The 20,293-nt window shown below is 40.4% G+C and overlaps 1 protein-coding gene across 4 annotated transcripts in view; it reads right to left on the bottom strand.

Moving 5' to 3' along the window:
- RP1 (RP1 axonemal microtubule associated) overlaps nucleotides 1-20,293 on the bottom strand; it is a 580,110-nt gene that overhangs the window by 124,881 nt on the left and 434,936 nt on the right. For all 4 annotated transcript variants that reach the window (XM_073631609.1, XM_073631611.1, XM_073631610.1 and 1 more), the window contains 4 exons: nucleotides 13,099-13,177; nucleotides 12,298-12,426; nucleotides 5,133-5,311; nucleotides 3,324-3,410 (listed from right to left, as the gene is read on the bottom strand). In XM_073631609.1, coding sequence (XP_073487710.1) covers nucleotides 3,324-3,410; nucleotides 5,133-5,311; nucleotides 12,298-12,426; nucleotides 13,099-13,177 — 474 coding nt within the window. The remainder of the gene's footprint in view (nucleotides 1-3,323; nucleotides 3,411-5,132; nucleotides 5,312-12,297; nucleotides 12,427-13,098; nucleotides 13,178-20,293) is intronic.

The following is a 20,293-nucleotide window of genomic DNA, read 5'->3' as shown; positions in this document are numbered from 1 at the left end:
ATTGTATATTACATTTTCTCCTAGATATCATCAAACTGAGATCACAAAATGAAAGTAAGGTGAGATGCTTTGACTAATCTTGTTTTTGTGCATATTTTTGGAATTTTTTTAATAAATGTAAAAAAATATTTTTCAAAGAAATCTACTAAACAGATGTTAAAAACACACATGTATCATACATGGCTGCTGTTCCATTGTATTAGTCAGCCACATCTGATTCAGTAGAAGTACTGAATAAAAAAACACACGAAAAAATCAGCCAATCATACAGAAGCTGTCACGGTAACCACTGTGCCTGTGGCTTTTGGAGGGGACTAGGGGCTAGTCTTCTACCCACTGATTATGGCTCATGGAGAAGACTAGGAATTTTGCTTGCTTGTCCCAGTCAGAGCATGGAAAAGAGCTCAGTTCAGCCTCTGAACCCATGGAGAGGGCAGATCATTCCCTAATGATGGACAACAATGTGATGAACACTGAGAGCAAGGCTTGGACTAATTCTCTGAATAAAGACAATAAAGCTTCCCTTCTGGATGGCAAGGTGTAATATTAATTTTGTACAGGTTAATGGTCAGAGGAAATATGGTGCAAGAGACGTTCACCCATTACGCAGAGCCTGGTTCTGCCCGGGACGTGCTGGAATTAAGAGATGCGATCCTCCAGGAGCTCTGGAGGCCATGGATTGTCCTCCCTATGGCCATGGATTGGTACTGGCTGAAGCTGGACTTGCATATACTGTTCCTAGAAGAGCATCCTCAGAAAGAATGGCTGATAGAGCTGGATAGGCTGGTCCAGATGGAACTGATGCTGGACGATGGATAACGGGCGCTGCAATGGTATGCTAACCAAGTTTGTCCGTGGCTTAAGGATGATACTCCCATGGAGGGCTATGATTTTTATGGTCCAGAACTATTATTTGAGAGAATCCAGGAAGATCTGGACTTCACATTCAGAAATACATCCAAGTGGCGGAGATATGATATCCAGGATTTAAGGGAAATGGATATTCCCAACCATCTCGGATTGCAAGAAGATTTTGATTTCTTTAATACTGTAATGCCCCGTACACACTGTCGGATTTTCCGATGGAAAATGTCCGATCGGAGCGTGTTGTCGGAAATTCCGACCGTGTGTGGGCTCCATCGGACATTTTCCATCGGATTTTCCGACACACAAAGTTGGAGAGCAGGAGATAAAATTTTCCGACAACAAAATCCGTTGTCGGAAATTCCGATCGTGTGTACACAAATCCGACGGACAAAGTGCCACGCATGCTCAGAATAAATAAAGAGATGAAAGCTATTGGCCACTGCCCCGTTTATAGTCCCGACGTACATGTTTTACGTCACCGCGTTTAAAACGATCGGATTTTCCGACAACTTTGTGTGACCGTGTGTATGCAAGACAAGTTTGAGCCAACATCCGTCGGAAAAAATCCTAGGATTTTGTTGTCGGAATGTCCGAACAAAGTCCGACCGTGTGTACGGGGCATAAGAGTGGGAGCTGAAACAGGCGTACAAAGGATGGTTTGACACTGCTCAAAAGCATGCCACAGTGACCTGCGAGGCAGCGTTTACTGAGCTCCAGGGAGAGGAGAGAGCGAACCTTTATCCCCAGCCACCAGCTCCAGAGTCTGCAGCTTTAATAGACCTTTCTGCAAAGGAGGAACACCTAGTGAGCCTCCAGCAGAACAGCTGTCATTAAGGCAGAACATCACTGAGCTCCGCCCAGCACCAACAGCAGCTTCAGCCTTCCTGAGAGAAGAGGCAGCCGGCCTTTCTTCCACACCACAGGACATGGAATTTCATGCCATCAGCATCTGTGGAGTTACAAAAAACTTCTCCAGCGGCCTTATACATTCACAGTAAAGGCCTCTAGTTCTCCAGTTTTGTGTTCAGCTAACAAATGTGTAGTACTGTAGACCGCTAGTACGGGCACAGCACTGGCAGCTGACTGCACATGCTTTGGACAAACAGCACTACAGAGCTAGCAGTCCATACTGCACATGTGTCAACCAAACACAGAGCCAGAGCACTACCTCCACACCAACGGACATGTGTAAATTCATTCTTGTTTGGGAGTGCACATATCAGGGTTTCCCCATATTCACCACATAACTAAAAGCTCCACACAACAAACTTTCAAAGGCTATTATTAATAAAATTTACCTAAAGGCAAAACATTTTTTTAAGTTTTGGATAGAGAGGAGAGGGATTAGAACACCTGTCAGTTTTTATTGCTGTCTGTGCCCCGTTAAGGAGTTCAGCCTCTTTATTAGTCCTGCTTTTCATTATCATTGAAAGTGAAAGTAAAAGAAAATCCCAAATTTTGGATTGTGCCCAGAAAAGTTATAGTGGGGAAATCTTCTAATGGGGACACTGGTTTCTGGTGACCTGGGGGGCCCCAAGGAATCCTCTTAATTTGAGGAGATTTCCTCTCACTTCCCGTTTGACTATGGAACAGAAAGTGAAGGTAAATCTCCGCAATGGGACACAAATGGCAAAAAAAAAATCTGACAGTGGTTATAGCCCTCCCTTGGTCCTCACTCTGCCCCTGCCCACTTTAGACTTTCACTCCTCTTTCCAACAAAGGAGAAATCCTTATTCTTCAAACCAATTCTCTACAATATAAAATAAATGAAAAATTCCAAAAAGTGGGACCTCTGTGTAATTGCAGTGGCTAGAGATCAGGCCTGAGAATGTAGGAGCAAAACTATCACTGACCAAATTACTGAGAAACATCAAGTGATTTAATGCTCCATGATCTACTAAACATTTTGGTGGACTGCACGTGCTTTTTTAAAACTACTTACCATATGTTTGTAACACTTTGTACAGTACCAAGGGAGAAAATTGAGATAATATGGTATAAAACAATATTTCACAGAATAAGTTTTGAAATGTTTCCAGGTGACACAATGGGAGGTGTTAGTATGCCTGGCCAATCAAATCTATGCAATATGAGGCAGCCATATAATTCTCTAACCAGCAAATGTCCCCTTAACATTTTCATAAAGCTATGGTGCAATGACATTGTGACGCAAATACAGTAGTTATTGGTAATTGTTACAGAGTGTTCAGCCCATTAAAAGGTTAGCGTCTTGGCACTTTGTTATTTGGTATGAATAGTACATGATAGAAAGACATTAAAAACATCTTGTGCATAGTTAGAGCTCATTTGTTATGTATTAGTCAGAAGATGATTCAGAGGGCATTTGTTCAGTGCAATGCATGCAACTTTAACGCATGGTTCTTTAGAAAATTACTGATTGAAAGCCAGTGCAGAATGTCTATGGTGTAATCACAATCAATTAGCATGACATATACCTTGTGCAGCTGAAGTCTGCTCTCAGAGCTCAGAGCCGTGGACAGGAAAGAAGCTTTTATCACATCTCCGATGTCTCCAACATACAGCTATCAAAAGTCGTTACATGTAAAATTATTTCTAGATCAGTGTATTTATGTACATAGCAAAAATAAATGATAACAGATAGCGTCAGCATTCAAAAATCCTCAAGTGTTTAGTAACAATGTACTGTATACTGAATATTATAAGCAAAGATGATGACCAGCTATTTGAAATAATATAGAGCACCATCTTTTTCAAATTGTCATGCCACAATATCAGACTTTGCAAGATGAAATATAAATATGTTTCCCAGTACTGGTAAAATGTGGCTGCTGCAGAAAATTTCAACATTTTTGATGTCACCATATGGTGTTTTAACAATCCCCTGGATGGAGGGAAGCAATAACTGACCTTGCAGATTTCATGAGAAGCTTTTGCACCTGAAGGAGGCATTTAGAACCTTTAGATTCAGGATGCTGGCCTTTGTAGATAGGGAACAGGTTTGAAAAGAAACCACAGATTCTTTCCTCTTCTAGTTAAAAGGGCTTTGAAGGTTTACCAGTCTTTGTGGTGATGCTGATATATGTGATAGCATGAAGCAGGGTTGAGGCAATAAACTAAATTCTAGGTTGTAGCCTTCAATGCAATGATGTTGATTTACTAAAGACAAATAGGCTGTTCAATTTGCTAAGGAAGTTGCATTTTGCAAGGGTAGGAAATCTCACCTAGCAAAAAAATAACCAATATTGTACAAGTAAAGTTTTTTAAAAAAATGCTTATTTTTTTCTGCACATGATTGGATGATGGATGTCAGCATAGCTTCACATCATTCACTAAGCTCCAGTCAAAATTGTAAATAGTAACTTCCCTTACAAAGTGAATAGCCTACGGGGAAGGTTTACTAAAACTTGTGCACTCACAATCTGGGGCAGTGTGTATGGTAGCCAATAAGCTTCTAACTTCAGCTTGTTCAATTAAACCACTAATGCCCCGTACACACGGTCGGACTTTGTTCGGACATTCCGACAACAAAATCCTAGGATTTTTTCCGACGGATATTGGCTCAAACTTGTCTTGCATACACACGGTCACACAAAGTTGTCGGAAAATCCGATCGTTCTAAACGCGGTGACGTAAAACACGTACGTCGGGACTATAAACGGGGCAGTGGCCAATAGCTTTCATCTCTTTATTTATTCTGAGCATGCGTGGCACTTTGGCCATCGGATTTGTGTACACACGATCGAAATTTCCGACAACGGATTTTGTTGTCGGAAAATTTTATATCCTGCTCTCAAACTTTGTGTGTCGGAAAATCCGATGGAAAATGTGTGATGGAGCCTACACACGGTCAGAATTTCCGACAACAAGGTCCTATCACACATTTTCCATCGGAAAATCCGACTGTGTGTACGGGGCATAAGATTTCGTTCATACTAGTGCAACTCCAAAGCCGTATGATTTTGAGGGCAACTTTGATATGACTTTCATGCGACTTTACACTCTCTGGCACTCAAGTCGCAAGAAAGTTGCATCAAAGTGGTGCTGGAACCTTTTCGAAGTCGCTGAGAATATAAGTCACATAGATTGGAATGGGTGCCATTGAAATCAATGTGCTGCGACTTGTGTGAATGGAACCTAACAGATTATTTTGGCCAACACAGGTAATTCTTCTATAGGACACTATTTTTTGTGGGGACAAGTTTGTTGTTTGACATGTGTAGATTATTGCAGAAGTAGGTTATCAGTTATATGATGTACTGGTCATCTACTGAGTTAGCACTTACCAGAAAAGGATGATAGTGCAGATTCATCACCTTGTGCAATTGAGATTTCCCAGCTTTACCATACACAACAACAGACAGATCTGAATCTTCTTCCGCTGGTGTGCCAAACACTTGTAGCTGCCACCTTCCTTGGGTTAGAGTGCTAAAAGATTTTATCTCATTCAGTTCCGCTACTGATTCTGTGTAGGTTACAAAAAAGAATGAACTAAATAGGAGAGCAGTGAAAATAGGAGAGAAGGATGTAGGGCTAAAATAAAAGTTAAACAGGATGTAGCTAGGGAAGAGGACTTGATTATGACTGATGGGATTTATAGTTAGGGCTTGTTCACACTTGACTAAATTTCTAAGGCTTACCAAACGCTCCTATAGCATTAGTATGGGCATTAGACTCGCGTTAATGAGCTTTAGTATGGGTGTTAGACTGGCGTTTTACAAGCGTTAATGATGAGTTAAAAATGCTCTCCAAACGTTTAATGAGCGTTAAAGTGGTTGTAAACTCACAAAAAAAACAATTAAAAAACAAAGGCAAAATGAGCTAGTATACATAGCAGACTAGCTCATTATGAATTATTTACCTTAGATCAAAACCCCCGCATCGGTCCTCGTACCCCACTCCAGCCGGCGTCATCGTTCCCGGAGTTACTTCCGGGTATCGCGGGCTCTGGCGCTGTGATTGGCCGGAGCTGCGATGACATCACTCCTGCGCATATGCGCGGGAGCCGCCAGTAATGGCACACTAACTGAAACAATGGCACATACACGCCACTGCTTCAGTGCGCATGTGCAACCGCATCCCAACTGCTTGCCAGAGCGTTTGCGAAGCGTTACCATAGACTTGAATGGGAGGCGTTGAACGGCTTCAAATGCCTCCTGACTTGACATGAGGCTTCAATTTTGAAGCGAGATGATGCTAACGCTTTATGTTTTGATAGCGTGAACAGCAGTGTGCTGTCCATGGTATCATTGGCATAGGCGTTTTTAAATGCCTCTCAAACGCCTGTTTTTAAGGCCAGTGTAAACTTAGCCCAACAGAACTAGTTACATAGTTACATTTTAAAAAAGTGTATATCAAATTAGTTCAACCTTTTGAACCTTTTGAAAAAAACGTATCTTACATAGTCTGCTTGCCAGCTTGCTTTATTGGAGAACATTTTGCCCTTACTATGTAATGTTAGTAAAAAAAAAAAAAGTTAAGGTATCATTAACTTAACTTGTAGACTATCTGCAATGAAAGCTTGTTTTAGATCTTCTCTGTTGATAATCTATTGTGTTTGTTCTTCCCCAGAGTATAGAGTGAAATGTATTTTCAGACTTTAAATAGCTAGTATGGAAATGTCACTTTAAAAGAACTTAATTGATATGGGTGGCCAGTGAGAGGGCCTGGTCACCATTACTGACCAAAATATGCTGCAAACGTATTACTGACCCATGAAAATAAAGTAGCACATTTGTGGTTAACACCTTCTCTTGCTTCTTTTTTTAAAGAAAAGGGATGAATCAGTAATCAATAAACTGTAAAATCTCTGTGTGCTATACCGAGTGTTTCCTAAAAAGCACATGTTATCTCCTTTTAGGAATACCTTAAAATGACTCCATCATCAGGGCCAGACTGGTCTGTTTATAACCAGCCTATGCCTCTGGCATCTTGATCCACACATAGAAAGTTAACTTTATATAGGGATTTTGATGATCAAACTTCACTCAATCATCTCATGATCATAATTTAATTACATTTTAATGGTATCACATTTGTAAGGTTGAGTTACGTTGATTCACTTGTTCTAGAAAAATATTGTCACAGCTGGCAATGGGGGTCCTTGACAATGTCTTACAATGCAGTGAGATTAAGTTACGATAAATAAGCTTTATTGTGTTGCAGGTTCTGGATTTTTCATGGGCTAAACAGTCATTAAAAATGTGATGGAGACAGAGATAGTTAATTTAAGCTGTTGTGAAGAGGACTAGTGGCAAGTGCAGATCACTTGTTGCATAAAAATGTCATGGCTAGAATTTGACAGATTCACTGCAATTCATTTGGGTAGTGGGTGGTGGTGGTAGTGGGAATTCAGGGGAGATGCTTGAGTCCAAAGATGATGGTGGATTGTAAGGCAATCATGTAATGATTTTCATATGGACCAAGATACACTTTATGACCAAAGGTCTGTGGACACCTAACCATCATCCCACTTTGAGCCTGTTGGACATCTCATTACAAAATTATGGGCAATAATAGACATGTGCATTTGTTTTTGTCCGAATGCATTTTCGTCCGAATTTCAGGTATTTTCGTTATTGTTTTAACAAACGATAACAAATGTGCAGAATCCAAAAACCGAAAGATCCTACATAAACAAATGCTTTATTTTCGTTGCGACAACAGTTCGATATAGATAGGAGATTTGATATGACGCTGACAATAGTGATCTGTGTCCATCAAACCTGTGGTTGAATGTGCCTAACCTTAGCTCTATTAGTCCAAGATTATTCTACATAGAGAGAAAAGATTCGACATAGAGAGAAAAGATTCGACATTATAGAGACAATAGCAAAAAAGGTTGAATGTGCCTAAGCTAACTCTATTGCCCCGTACACACGGTCGGACTTTGTTCGGACATTCCGACAACAAAATCCTAGGATTTTTTCCGACGGATGTTGGCTCAAACTTGTCTTGCATACACACGGTCACACAAAGTTGTCGGAAAATCAGATCGTTCTAAACGCGGTGACGTAAAACACGTACGTCGGGACTATAAACGGGGCAGTGGCCAATAGCTTTCATCTCTTTATTTATTCTGAGCATGCGTGGCACTTTGTCCGTCGGATTTGTGTACACACGATCGGAATTTCCGACAACGGATTTTGTTGTCAGAAAATTTTATAGCCTGCTCTCAAACTTTGTGTGTCGGAAAATCCGATGGAAAATGTCTGATGGAGCCCACACACAGTCGGAATTTCCGACAACACGCTCCGATCTGACATTTTCCATTGGAAAATCTGACCGTGTGTACGGGGCATATTAGTCCAAGATTATTCAACATAGAGAGAAAAGATTCAACATGAAGATTCGACGAAGCAGTCGCCGCGAGCAGACATTTATGGTCAAATGCTCCACCCATAGGCTATAGAAGAAATCTAATGTTGGTTGACTAGTAATAATAATTAATAAATATAATTATTATTAATGTCATACAACATTAGAATTCTACTATAGCTTGTAGATGGAACATTGGACCGGAAATGTACGATTGCGGAGTCGTACAGTTTAGCTGCTCCGTCGAATCTTCTTAGAACATTCGACAGACACCATAAGCCTTCAATGACAGATTCGACCTCAATTATTTTGGATTTTCGTACGAATGCATTTTTTAAAGAAACAAAATTAATAAAAATGAATTTTGGGAGTAACTAAATAAATGTATTTTTTGGAAGAAAAAGAAATTCCGAAATGAAATATTTCAGTGTGCACATGTCTAGGCAATAATACGACCCCTTATTTTTTGCTATATCAGCCTTCACTCTTCTGGGAAGACATTCCACAAAATTTTGGATTGTGCTTGTGTGAATGTGTGCCCATTCAGCTAAAAGAGCATTTGTGAGGTCAGCTATTGATGTTGGATGAGAGGACCTGGCTCACGATCGGCATTTCAATTCACACCAAAAGTGTTCAGTAAGGTCGAAGTCAGGGCTTTGTGCAGGCCACCTGGTTCCTCCATAGCAAACTCATCAAACAATGTCATTATGGACTTGGCTTTACGCACAGGGGCACAGTCATTGGGGAACAGAAAAGGCCTTCCCCAAACTGCTGCTTCAGGGATGGAAGCACACAATTGTCTAAAATGTCTTTGTATGCTGTAGAAACGCTTAAACTCACTAACTTGAAGGAGTGCCCTCACATTTTTTGCCATATAGTGTATTAATTATTATAAAACTGGAGCCAATCCTAAAAAACAGGCCTAAAATTTGCCTGCTACATTGCAAGTTTAAGTTTATGTCTTTCCCAACCTGTGGGTTCTGTGTGTTGAGAAGATACCTCAGAGTATAGAAATACTTTATCTGAACTGTAACAACTATGCAAAAATAATAGCCTTTTCTAACCATCCAATCTGATATCAGAAGATTATTACCGCGCACAGTAAAAAAATGGCCATTTCAGAAAATAGGTCATTAAGATAGAATTAGTTTCCAAGGATGAAGAAGATTCTCATTAACTGCTCACCCAGATAACTCAATGTTGATGATTAATTTAAAGCAGAGATGAATTTGAAAATGAAATGTTTCTAAAAATCATTAAAATTTCAATATACCAAATAGTGTATGATTTCCTTTAGGTACTGATTACAGCAATATCCAGGAGGTATTTAAAAGTCTTTACTTCTGTCACAAATTCAAAAACCAACAACTTAATTTAACCAATGGCAGTAGGAGGAGGCATACAAATTATTTCTTTATCCCCCAATGGCTGAGTGCACATTTAGGAATGCTCTGTCATATCTCGAAACAGCCTAAACTTAACCACTTGCCGAACCGGCTCACGCCAATAGTTGTCGGCAAAGTGGCACGTGTGCGCAAAACAACGTACCCATACGTCGCTGCGTTATCCGCGGCTAGCAGATGACTATGCTCCCAGTGATCTCTGTCATGTTCTAGTGAGCCCATCCCCCCTACAGTTAGAACATGCTGAGGGAACACAGTTTACTCCTTGATCGCCGCCTAGTGTTTAACCCCTTCCCTGCCAGTGACATTTACACAGTAATCAGTGCATTTTTATAGCACTGATCGCTGTATAAATGCCAATAGTCCCAAAATAGTGTCAAAAGTGTCCAATCTGTCCGCCGCAATGTCGCAGTCATGATAAAAATCGCAGATCGCCGTCATTACTAATAAAAATGCCATAAATCTAACCAATCAATATACGCTTATTGAGATTTTTTTAATCAACAATATGTAGAAGAATACATATTGGCCTAAACTATGGAAGAAATTCGTTTTTTTATATTTTTTGGGGGGATATTTATTATAGCAAAAAGTTAAAAATACTGCTTTTTTTTCAAAATTGTTGCTCCTTTTTTGTTTATAGAGCAAAAAATAAAAACCGCAAAGGTGATCAAGAAATCTCTATTTGTGGGAAAAAAAGGGCGTCAAATTTGTTTGGGTACAACGTCGCACGACCGTGCAATTGTCAGTTAAAGCGACGCAGTGCCGTATCGCAAAAAAGGGCTTGGTCAGGAAGGGGGTAAATCCTTCTGGGGCTGAAGTGGTTAAAGAGTAATTTTCTCCACCTTGCATATAGATGTTTATGGCTTTTTTGCCAACAGCAATAATCATGTGGAAAGCATTAGGATTGTAAAGAACTGAGCTAGAGTAGTAATGTATACAATAATTAGAAAGGTTAAAGTAAAATTAACTAAAATGTGACCCACTAATGTACTTAAAAAGGGTGGCGTAAGTTTTCCTGTCTCATACTTCCATGTCTTGATGTTAAGGTTTGTCCCTCTAAGACAGGTGACTGAAGCAAACCACCAAGTTGGTCCACAATATTTGGTAATGCAGGTACCAGGGTTATAAACTGTCTACTTATTTCATTAATGATATATTATTTATACAGAACCTTTTAATATATACTGTTTGTGTGGTCTGCGTGTGTGCGTATTGTGGTGTTTTGTTGTTGGGGTAATATTTTGTTGCAGGGGGCCCTTGTTGCTTGGGGGGTTATTGTTGCTGGTGAATCTATTGTTACTGGCTGCAGGGGATCTATTTTAGTGCTTTCCTCAACATCATTAATAATGTCCATAGAAATTACTTAGCACCACAAAATGATACTTGGATCTGCATGCTCTAAAAGGGGCGGTACTGGGAGATGGTTAGGGGGTGGAACTAAGGGGTGGTGCTTGGAGGTAGGTGGGGCAGAGACAAGTGGGGGCAGAGACAAGGGGTGACCCAGAAGGAGGAGTTCCTGCACCTATTCTCTGGGGAAAAAAAGCTCTGTGCATATGTATGTACACTATATTGCCAAAAGTATTGGGACGTCTGCCTTTACACGCACATGAACTTTAATGTCATCAGAGTCTTAGCCTGTAGGGTTCAATATTGAGTTGGCCCGCTCTTTGCAGCTATAGCAGCTTCAACTCTTCTGGGAAGGCTGTCCACAAGGTTTAGGAGTGTGTCTATGGGAATGTTTGACCATTCTTCCAGTCTCCAATCGCGGTCTCCACTGTAATTGATCCCAAAGGTTTTTCTTTGGGTTGAGATCAGGACAGGATGCAGGCCAATCATGTTCCTCCACCACAAACTCGCTCTTTCACACTATTATTCCAAAAGTATTGGGCCACCCCTCCATATCATTTAGTGGGCGGGGGTTTATGGTCTAGTGTTGTTTTTCAGGGGTTGGGCTTGGCCCCTTAGTTCTAGTGGTTGAAACTCTACAAAGACATTTTGGACAATTTCATACTCCCAAATTTGTGGGAACAGTTTGGGGATGGCCCCTTCCTGTTCCAACATGACTGCACACCAGTGCACAAAGCAAGGTCCATAAAGACATGGATAAGCAAGTTTGGGGTGGATGAACTTGATTGGCCTGCACAGAGTCCTGACCTCAACCAGATAGAACACCTTTGGGATGAATTAGAACGGAGCCAGGTCCCATCCAGGGGGTCCTGCACACTCCGTTACAGAGCTAACGCCTTACAATATATATATATATATATATATATATATATATATATATATATATATATATATATGTATATATATATATATAACAGAACTAATTGTGCACTCTGCTCCAGTCTGTCCCCATAGATTTGGTATTCATTGGGGACCTCACTGTTGCCTTTCACACAGCATAGAGATTGTAAGACTAGACTGACAATTCTAATCTGAACATCAACATTAATTCTCTTTCACTGCCTTCTGCAATTAAAAAAATGGCAGAATTTGAATATTAGTCTCACTTTAATGCTGTAATTAAGTGATGTAATTTGGTAGATGGATGACCTGAAAGCTACCGGTTGTGGGGCTGGGCCACCTTCTTCACTGCTGGGAAAAGAAGACACAATCAAGGCTGTGCCTATTACAAGTATGGTTTCTTAGTTTTGTAAGGAAGACAGACTTAAATATGTTGTAAACATCGGTTAAATCTGAGTATCTTTCGTGTTTATGTTATCACCTTTTAGTAAAATTTCAGTTTCTGTAAATTCTTCCAGAGAAGGAGAAGTTATCCAGTCATTGTGATAAAATATGTATTTTGAAGCAGTAAAGTCCCCTTTAACCACAATTTTTTCCAGGAACCATGATTCTGTAGAAACAAAAATACCATTAGATTGTCCCTCCAGTCCACTAATATTAACAGTTATTTGTGCTTTTCAAATCCAAATAAAATAAATGCTTAGCGAATATAGTTGGTCATGTTATATGAAATATATACAGCAAATTATCCTAGGCTGAAATGTAATTCAAAGTTAAAAGTAAAAAATAAAATGGAAAAAATAATTTCAAGGTAATCTGAATTTTCTATGGTTCCATCTAGCTGTCATGTAGCTTGTGATTTGTAGAAGAGTTAAAAACGCTTTTTACGAAGAGAGAAGCTTTTATGGAAAATCTTTAGACTAGACACAAACAAATACCATTGGCAGAAGAGCAAGCAATGGCACTTGAGGGCCAAGGCAACTTTTTCCATGCCTTATATCCAAGTAAAAGGTGCAGCACTTTGATATTCTTATGGTTGTCTTTATACACAGGCAGCTAATCTGCAAAGAAAACTCAGTTTATAGAAATAGCTGTAGGATATAAAACTACTGGAATAGAAGGTGTGATCTTTCAACAACTGCATTAGTACATTTTTGCACCTCTTGTAAGGTTGCCATCACCATGGGTGGCCAATATCGTTGAAGAATCATGGCTATGGCTAAAAAGTAACATTAGCCTCGGAAAGGCTGGGTCTGTTTATTAGTGGCAGATCTATATATACCTCTTTTTGTATTTCTGAAACCAAGAACAATCCTCTGAAGTTTTCCAAGATACACAGCTTTGATTTTAAAGTTATCCACCTAAGACGAAAATAAAAGCAATACATTAAAAATACTGGGTAACTACTACAAACATTTCAGTATCTGAAAATAAAGTGCATTCAATGCAGACATGCACCACCATGACATCCTGTATACTTGCATCTTGTGTAACTTGACTTAAACAATGTCCATAGCTTATCTAGATAGTATTAGGGTAGACAGATGTAATAATATACTTTTACAGAGATGTCACTAGTTCTAATTCATGGAGTGACTGCACTAATTACTTCTTTGCTTTGGTATACTGTACTGTTTTTCAGGTAAGGGATACATGCAAGCACAAAGTCTGTTTCTTTTAGATGTGATGCACTTGAGCTGCCAAGTGGCCTTCACTCACGTGTGCCTGGTTACCATTCATAGAAAACAAGTATATTTATTGGCTGATGGTGGTCACACACGATTCGATAACTAATTTATTTATTTCATGATTGGAATAATCAATCTATACTCAACAACCCATTTGACGGATATGTCACACATGGGGAAGTAGATTTTGATTATTGATAAGTAAGATGCAATCATAACTCACAATCATAAGTCATCAATCGCATCTCTATTTCCACCATGTTCCTCTCATAATCTGATTGATTGAAATATGATCATATTCATGAACAAAATATCTCAATGCTGACTATTAATGAAAATGATCAATCATTTTCTGCCCTGACTCAATTTAAATTAATCTGATCAAAATTGAGTCTAAATTGATCAGAAGAGAAGTTATGGCTATTTGATTTTTTGCAGATTCAATCATTTTGATCAAATTGCAGACCACTTGGATTAAAAAAATTAAAATATGTATGGCGACCATAAAAAACAGCCATGCAGCCTCTGAACTGCCAGGTACTAATGTCCAGGCAAATAAAGGAGCAATGACTTTTAAGCTCATCACACATTACACAACTGTCCAGTAACGTTGTCTCCGTACATGTATAAAAGATAAGGTCTAGATAGTGTTTTACCGTTTTTAAAACATATTTATTTAAAAAAAAAACTCCAGGGTACTCACATGATACAGGTGCTTCAGCGCACCACTCTATGACAAACAGAAAAAAATCCAATGAGATTGTATGTCCCTCTGCAGTGAAACAACCAGCTGCCTCCTACACGGTCCTGTTCCCTCCGCAACGTGTGTCGACACATATTTTAAATGAATATGTTTTAAAAAACGGTAAAGCACTATCTAGACCTTATCATTTATACATGAATGAAGACAACGTTATTGGACAGTTCAGGATCCCACAGAGTTCCTAAACATCCTCAAATGGAAGGTGGAGGAGTGCAAAGTTTCTAACATCCACCAGCTCTGTGATGTCGTCATGGAGGAGTGGAAGAGGACTCCAGTGGCAACCTGTGGAGCTCTGGTGAACTCCATGCCCAAGAGGGTTAAGGCAGTGATGGAAAATAGCACTGGCCACACAAAATATTGACACTTTGGGCCCAATTTGGACATTTTTACTTAGGGGTGTACTCACTTTTGTTGCCAGCGGTTTAGACATTAATGGCTGTGTGTTGAGATTTTTTTGAGGGGACAGAAAATTTACACTGGTTTACAAGCTATACACTCACTACTTTACATTGTAGCAAAGTGTCTTTCTTCAGTGTTGTCACATGAAAGATAGAATAAAATATTTACAAAAATGTGAGGGTGTACTCACTTTTGTGAGATACTGTATATGGTTTAGCTTACAAACAAATTTGGTTATAATGTCCTCCCACGCCAAGGTCCTAGGTGTAATCCTGGACTCCAAGCTAACCTTTCGGACTCACATCCTATCACTATCCAAAATTTGCGGCCTCAACCCCCACCACATCTCCAAGATACGTCCTTCCTAACCATTGACACCACAAAGCTCCACTCCCTGGTCATCTCTCGCCTCGACTACTGCAACTCCCTTCTCATTGGCTTACCTCTAAATAGGCTATCCCCACTTCAGTCCATCATGAATGCTACTGCCAGGTTCATCAACCTTACAAACTGCTCAGTGTCTGCTATACCCCTCTGCCAATCCCTCCATTAGCTGCCACTCAACCAACAAATTAAATGCAAGGTACTAACAATAACTTACAAAGACATCCACAAAGCTCCTCCCAGACCTCTTGCTCTCTAACTCCCTTGTCACCTCCTCCGATGCTCGCCTTCAGGACTTCTCCAGAGCCTCTCCCATCCTCTGGAATACTCTACCCAAATCTGTCCGACTTTCTCCTACTTTGTCCCCTTTCTGACGATCCCCGAAAACTCATCTCTTCAGAGAAGGCTATCTGGCCCCCACCTAACAACTGTACATTTATTTTCTCCATCAGCACATCCCCTACAGTTATTACCTCTTGTATCTCTTGACCTTCCCTCTTAGATTGTAAGCTCTAAGGAGCAGGGTCCTCTGATTCCTACTGTATTAAAGTGTATTGTATTTGTACTGTCTACCCTCAAGTTGTAAAGAGATGCGTAAACTGTTGGCGCTATATAAATCCTGTATTATAATAATAATAATATGTGTGTTAAAAATGAAGGCCTCTTTCACACAGGCTGTCAGATCAGGTCCGCCTGTCAGTTTTTCAGGCGGACCTGATTGAACCCTCCAGTCTCTTCTATGGAGCGGCGGATGTCAGCAGACACATGTCCGCTGACCCCTGCCGCAATCCAATATGATCCTGTCCGCCAAAAACAGACAGATGGGTGGTCTTATTCCCCATCCATCTGGCGGATCAGATGGCTTTAGATGGAAATGGATAAGCAGTCTACTTCTATCCGATTGCCCTATAGATGAGAGTGGGACGGTGTCCATGGCCGCTCTGCATAGCGAAGCGGACACGGACCTGTCATCCGCCTGCTCAGCGGGGATCAGCGAAGAGATCTTTTGTTGAGCGAGTGGATTCCGCTAAGCGGAGGTGCCTGAGTAAAAGGGGCCTTAGGGGTTATTTTCCGGAGAGTAAAAATTGGAGAGTGCAAAATTTGGTGCAGCTTTGTGTGATAGCCAATCAGCTTCTAACTTCAGCTTGTTCTATTAAGTTTTGATTAAAAAAAAAAAAAAAACTGGAAGCTGATGGGTTTCTCTGCAGAGCTGCACCAGATTTTGCACTCTCAAGTTTTAGTAAATAAACCTGTTAGTGTCCAACTAAGCATTGAATATTGCTTCTTTGTTTTGCATATGATTTAAGCATAGAAATCATAAAAAAACATACATAGTTCTTTAAGACTTTTATACCGTGAGCCACTCATGCATTTGCAAATTACTGATAAAGTCCTATAACAGTACTTTATGTTTTATGGTCTGCAGTGGTTATTCCTTTCTAATTAACAGATCTTTTTCAGACAGAGGGATAACTATCCTCATGAGAGCAGACTGGTTTTACTTTTTCATAAGAGCCTGTGTTTTGTGAATGCTGTCAAATTAGCCCTGTTTACAGAAAGCAGATCCTGCAGGCTTTACAGAAATTAATTTGCTGTAATATTTGTAGCTCTTAAAATGTGTAAAGAGGAACATTTTTTATTGCACATTTGGAAGGCAAACATTAACTGTTAGTAATGTCAACTGCTTGATGTTGTTAAAACGGAACCAGTCAGGATTTTTTATTAACCTGTAGAGTAGAGTTGCCACCTCATCCCTTTAAACCCGAACACAGTAATTACACAGGTTCTGAGGCTAATTTAATGCTGATAAGGCACCAAGTGAGTTTAATTACCACCTTAATCAGCCAGAGAACCTGTGTAATTAATATGTGTTCGGTTTTAAAGGGATGAGGTGGCAACCCTACTGTAGAGTAGGGTTGCCATCTTTTCTTCAAGCCAAATCCGAACACTTTACTGGCACACATTTTTTTTAGTAAACACTATTGACAATAGGATTGTAAAAACGTTGTTTTTTTTTTTAATAAAAATTCTTGATGGTATTTCACTATTGTGAGTTCTGTTTCTCCTTAATGTGCTTATATGGATTTCGATCTGTGAGATCTGCTTGCACTGTCTGTGATCCTTAGAATGGAGCAGTTGGCGCATGGATAGATGCTGAAGCGTTGTTTTACCTTCTGATTTAGGGGGTCAAAATTATGGGGGAGCTGCTGTCTTCAGCTGTGAGGCATAGATAAAGAGTTTATCAATTTTAAGATTTTTTCACATGAATGGACTTAAGTTATTGCACAGTTGGCGTTTACATAAATTAATTTATTGTACACTTATGAAATATTGTTCTTTTATATATATACACACACACTCAGATATATACAATCAGCTAGATGCATACACACATATATACACTCAGATACATAAACACATATACAGTATACACACTCAGATGTATACACTCAGCTATATATATATATATATATATATATATATATATATATATATATACTCATACTGTATATACACACTGAGATATATACACACTCAGATACATGCATACACACACTCACACAAACATATTTGCACACTGAGATATATAGATGCACTCATATACACACAAACATGCATAAATACATACACTAGACACAACCACAACATATGAGGTGAATACATACATATGTAGCCCGGTAATGGTCAGCCAGCTTCACTCCTCCCCTCTCTGTCCCCCTGTTTTCTCACTCACAGTCCGTGCAGCTCCTTCCTCTGCCTGCCCACACACACACTCACAGCTCCTCTCCACTAGATCGGTCTGCCAGAGTGAGCAGTCCTGACAGGGCTCCAGTAGTCAGAACTAGAAGCAAAGCATCGGAAAATGCGACCAGCAGGTTCTGTATCCCTCCACAGAAAAACAAGTCCCTTGTAACTAGGGCTGTTTCCATACAGACAATTACAAATATGTTAAGATAGCTGAACATCTGATACATGTTATGGAAGCAAGATTCTGATTAAGCTTTTATGGGGTTGCTATGGGGGTGTTGGAAGAGTTTTTGGGGGTACCCTGGTGTCCGGGTGTCAGGCAGTGAGAAACCCGGGTAGAGGATGTAAAAACCAGACTGTCTGGGTGAATCCCGGACAGGTGGCAACCCTACTGTAGAGCAGCATTTCTCAATTTTAATAAAAGATGACACCATTTTAAAACAGCATACATTTCCCTGAAAGTCTTTAACTATACTAACAGTAACAGAAACCCATTTTTTGTATATATATTTCTTTGATGCTATGTTTTTACACATACCTACTGGACTAGGTTTTGTATAAAATGTATTACTTGCCCTGATCCTGAATTGATTTCAGAAACTGTACTGCATTTAGCATAGTACAGATTAAAGTAGAACTACAGGTAAAAATATTTTTTTCATTTTGGATAGGGTTATAAGAGAGGGGGGGTTAAGGGAAGGTTATGACCAGTCAGACTTTTTTTTGCCAACTGTGTCCCATTGCAGAGCTTTCCCTTCACTTCCTGTGCCAAACAGGTCTTATCCAGTGATCCAGTGACACAATGCTCGAACACTGAACGCTGAGGATTCGCTGTAACTTATACCCTAGAGAAGAGTACTGGTGAATACAGTAACAGCAGTGGCGTACCAACAGGGGGGGGTGCGGTCCGGCTTGGGTGCCACACACTGGGAGGGGGGTTACAACAGTGGCATTGCTATGGGGGTTCGGGCCGCACTAGAGTAACATCTGCCAGAGGAGTTACACCCAGGGCTGGCTGCTGCTTCTCTCTCCGGTTCTGCCTCTTGCTCCCTTCTCCACTCTCCTGTGTGTCCTGCTCTGCATGCTCAAATAAGGTATGGAGGGGCAGGCCTGCAGGGGGGGCTGTGTAATGCAAAGAAGTCCAGAGGTGTGGGGGAGGGCTGTGTAATGTAAAGTGGTCCAGAGGTGTGGGGAGCTGTGTAATGTAAAGGGATCCAGAGGTGTGGGGGCTGTAAAATGTAAAGGGGTTCAGAGGTGTGGGGGGGCTGTGTAATGTAAAGGGGTCCAGAGGTGCGGAGCTATGTAATGTAAATGGGTCCAGAGGTGCGGGGGCTGTGTACTGTAAAGGGGTCCAGATGTGTGGGGGCTGTGTAATGTAAAGGGGTCCAGAGGTATGGGGCCTGTGTAATTGGAAGAGGTGCAGAGGTATGGGGGCTGTGTAATGTAAAGGGGATCTTCCTGCATTTTACCCCACAATTAAAGCTGTAGTTCTATAGATTTATATTAGGTTACACGTTTTGTTCTGCATTTTCTGAAAGCGCACCAAAAGTCCCGCATGCTGCATCTTTGGCACGCTTTCAAAAAGAGGAAAATCATTTTTTTGGGGGGTGACACCATGGTTTACTGCACCAGGTGACACCAACCCTAGTGACACCACTGGCAGTAGCACATAGTAAGTGTGCCACTGCCAGTTACATGTATTTCTGTCTGGTGCCGGCCTCCTGATGACAATCCTCAGGTTGTTAAGCGCCATTTTTGCAGAGGAGGAAGGGGGGCCTGGCCACCCAGGGCAGTAGAGGGAGGAGGATTCTTCCGGGTTCCAGGCCGGGGGGGGGGGTTCCAGATATAGGATCTGCCCCAGGTGCCAAATACTCTAGGTACGCCCCTGAGTAGCAGTATTACTAGCGATCATATGTGCTTACAGTTTAGTGGATGGGAGGATGGGAGTTTGTTACCTGAAGTTGTTTTTTGTAATAAACAGTTGTGGTTTTAAGGATAAAGCACTATCAGTGTTTTTTACATTTATATTTATATGGCTGAGTAAAGTAATGATTAGAAGGAGGAAGAAGCATCTATGCTATTGATATTCGAAAGGATTACTCTAAGTCCCTTCTGGAGGGAGGGACAAAAGTGCAATTAGGCCATATCATTGTATGTGGTCCATTATCCCAGGTGAGGGCACACCCGGTGAAGGGGTTGAACACAGCATGAAGCAAGTTTGACACTGAGTAATGGAGTGTAACAAGATGTTCACATATTATCAGAGTGAACTGTACATATAGTGTCAATACTGATAGTGACAATAAGTACATTATTCCACTTGTTTGTTCACATTGGCACTGAGAGTCACTATTGGTGTTTATATGCGTTCAATATATAGTTTTTAGTTATATATTTCTTTATTTGTTAATATGGCAGTTTAAACATCACAGTAGTACACTGTTGATTATATAGAATATTGTGGAGTGCGGCACCAAATAGATTTTATTTGGCGC

This window comes from Aquarana catesbeiana, linkage group LG05 (assembly GCF_042186555.1).
Source record: "Aquarana catesbeiana isolate 2022-GZ linkage group LG05, ASM4218655v1, whole genome shotgun sequence".
In the NCBI taxonomy this organism is placed as follows: Eukaryota; Metazoa; Chordata; class Amphibia; order Anura; family Ranidae; genus Aquarana; species Aquarana catesbeiana.
Note: the sequence above shows the minus strand (reverse complement) of the source record. Positions and strands in the feature narration are given on the sequence as shown.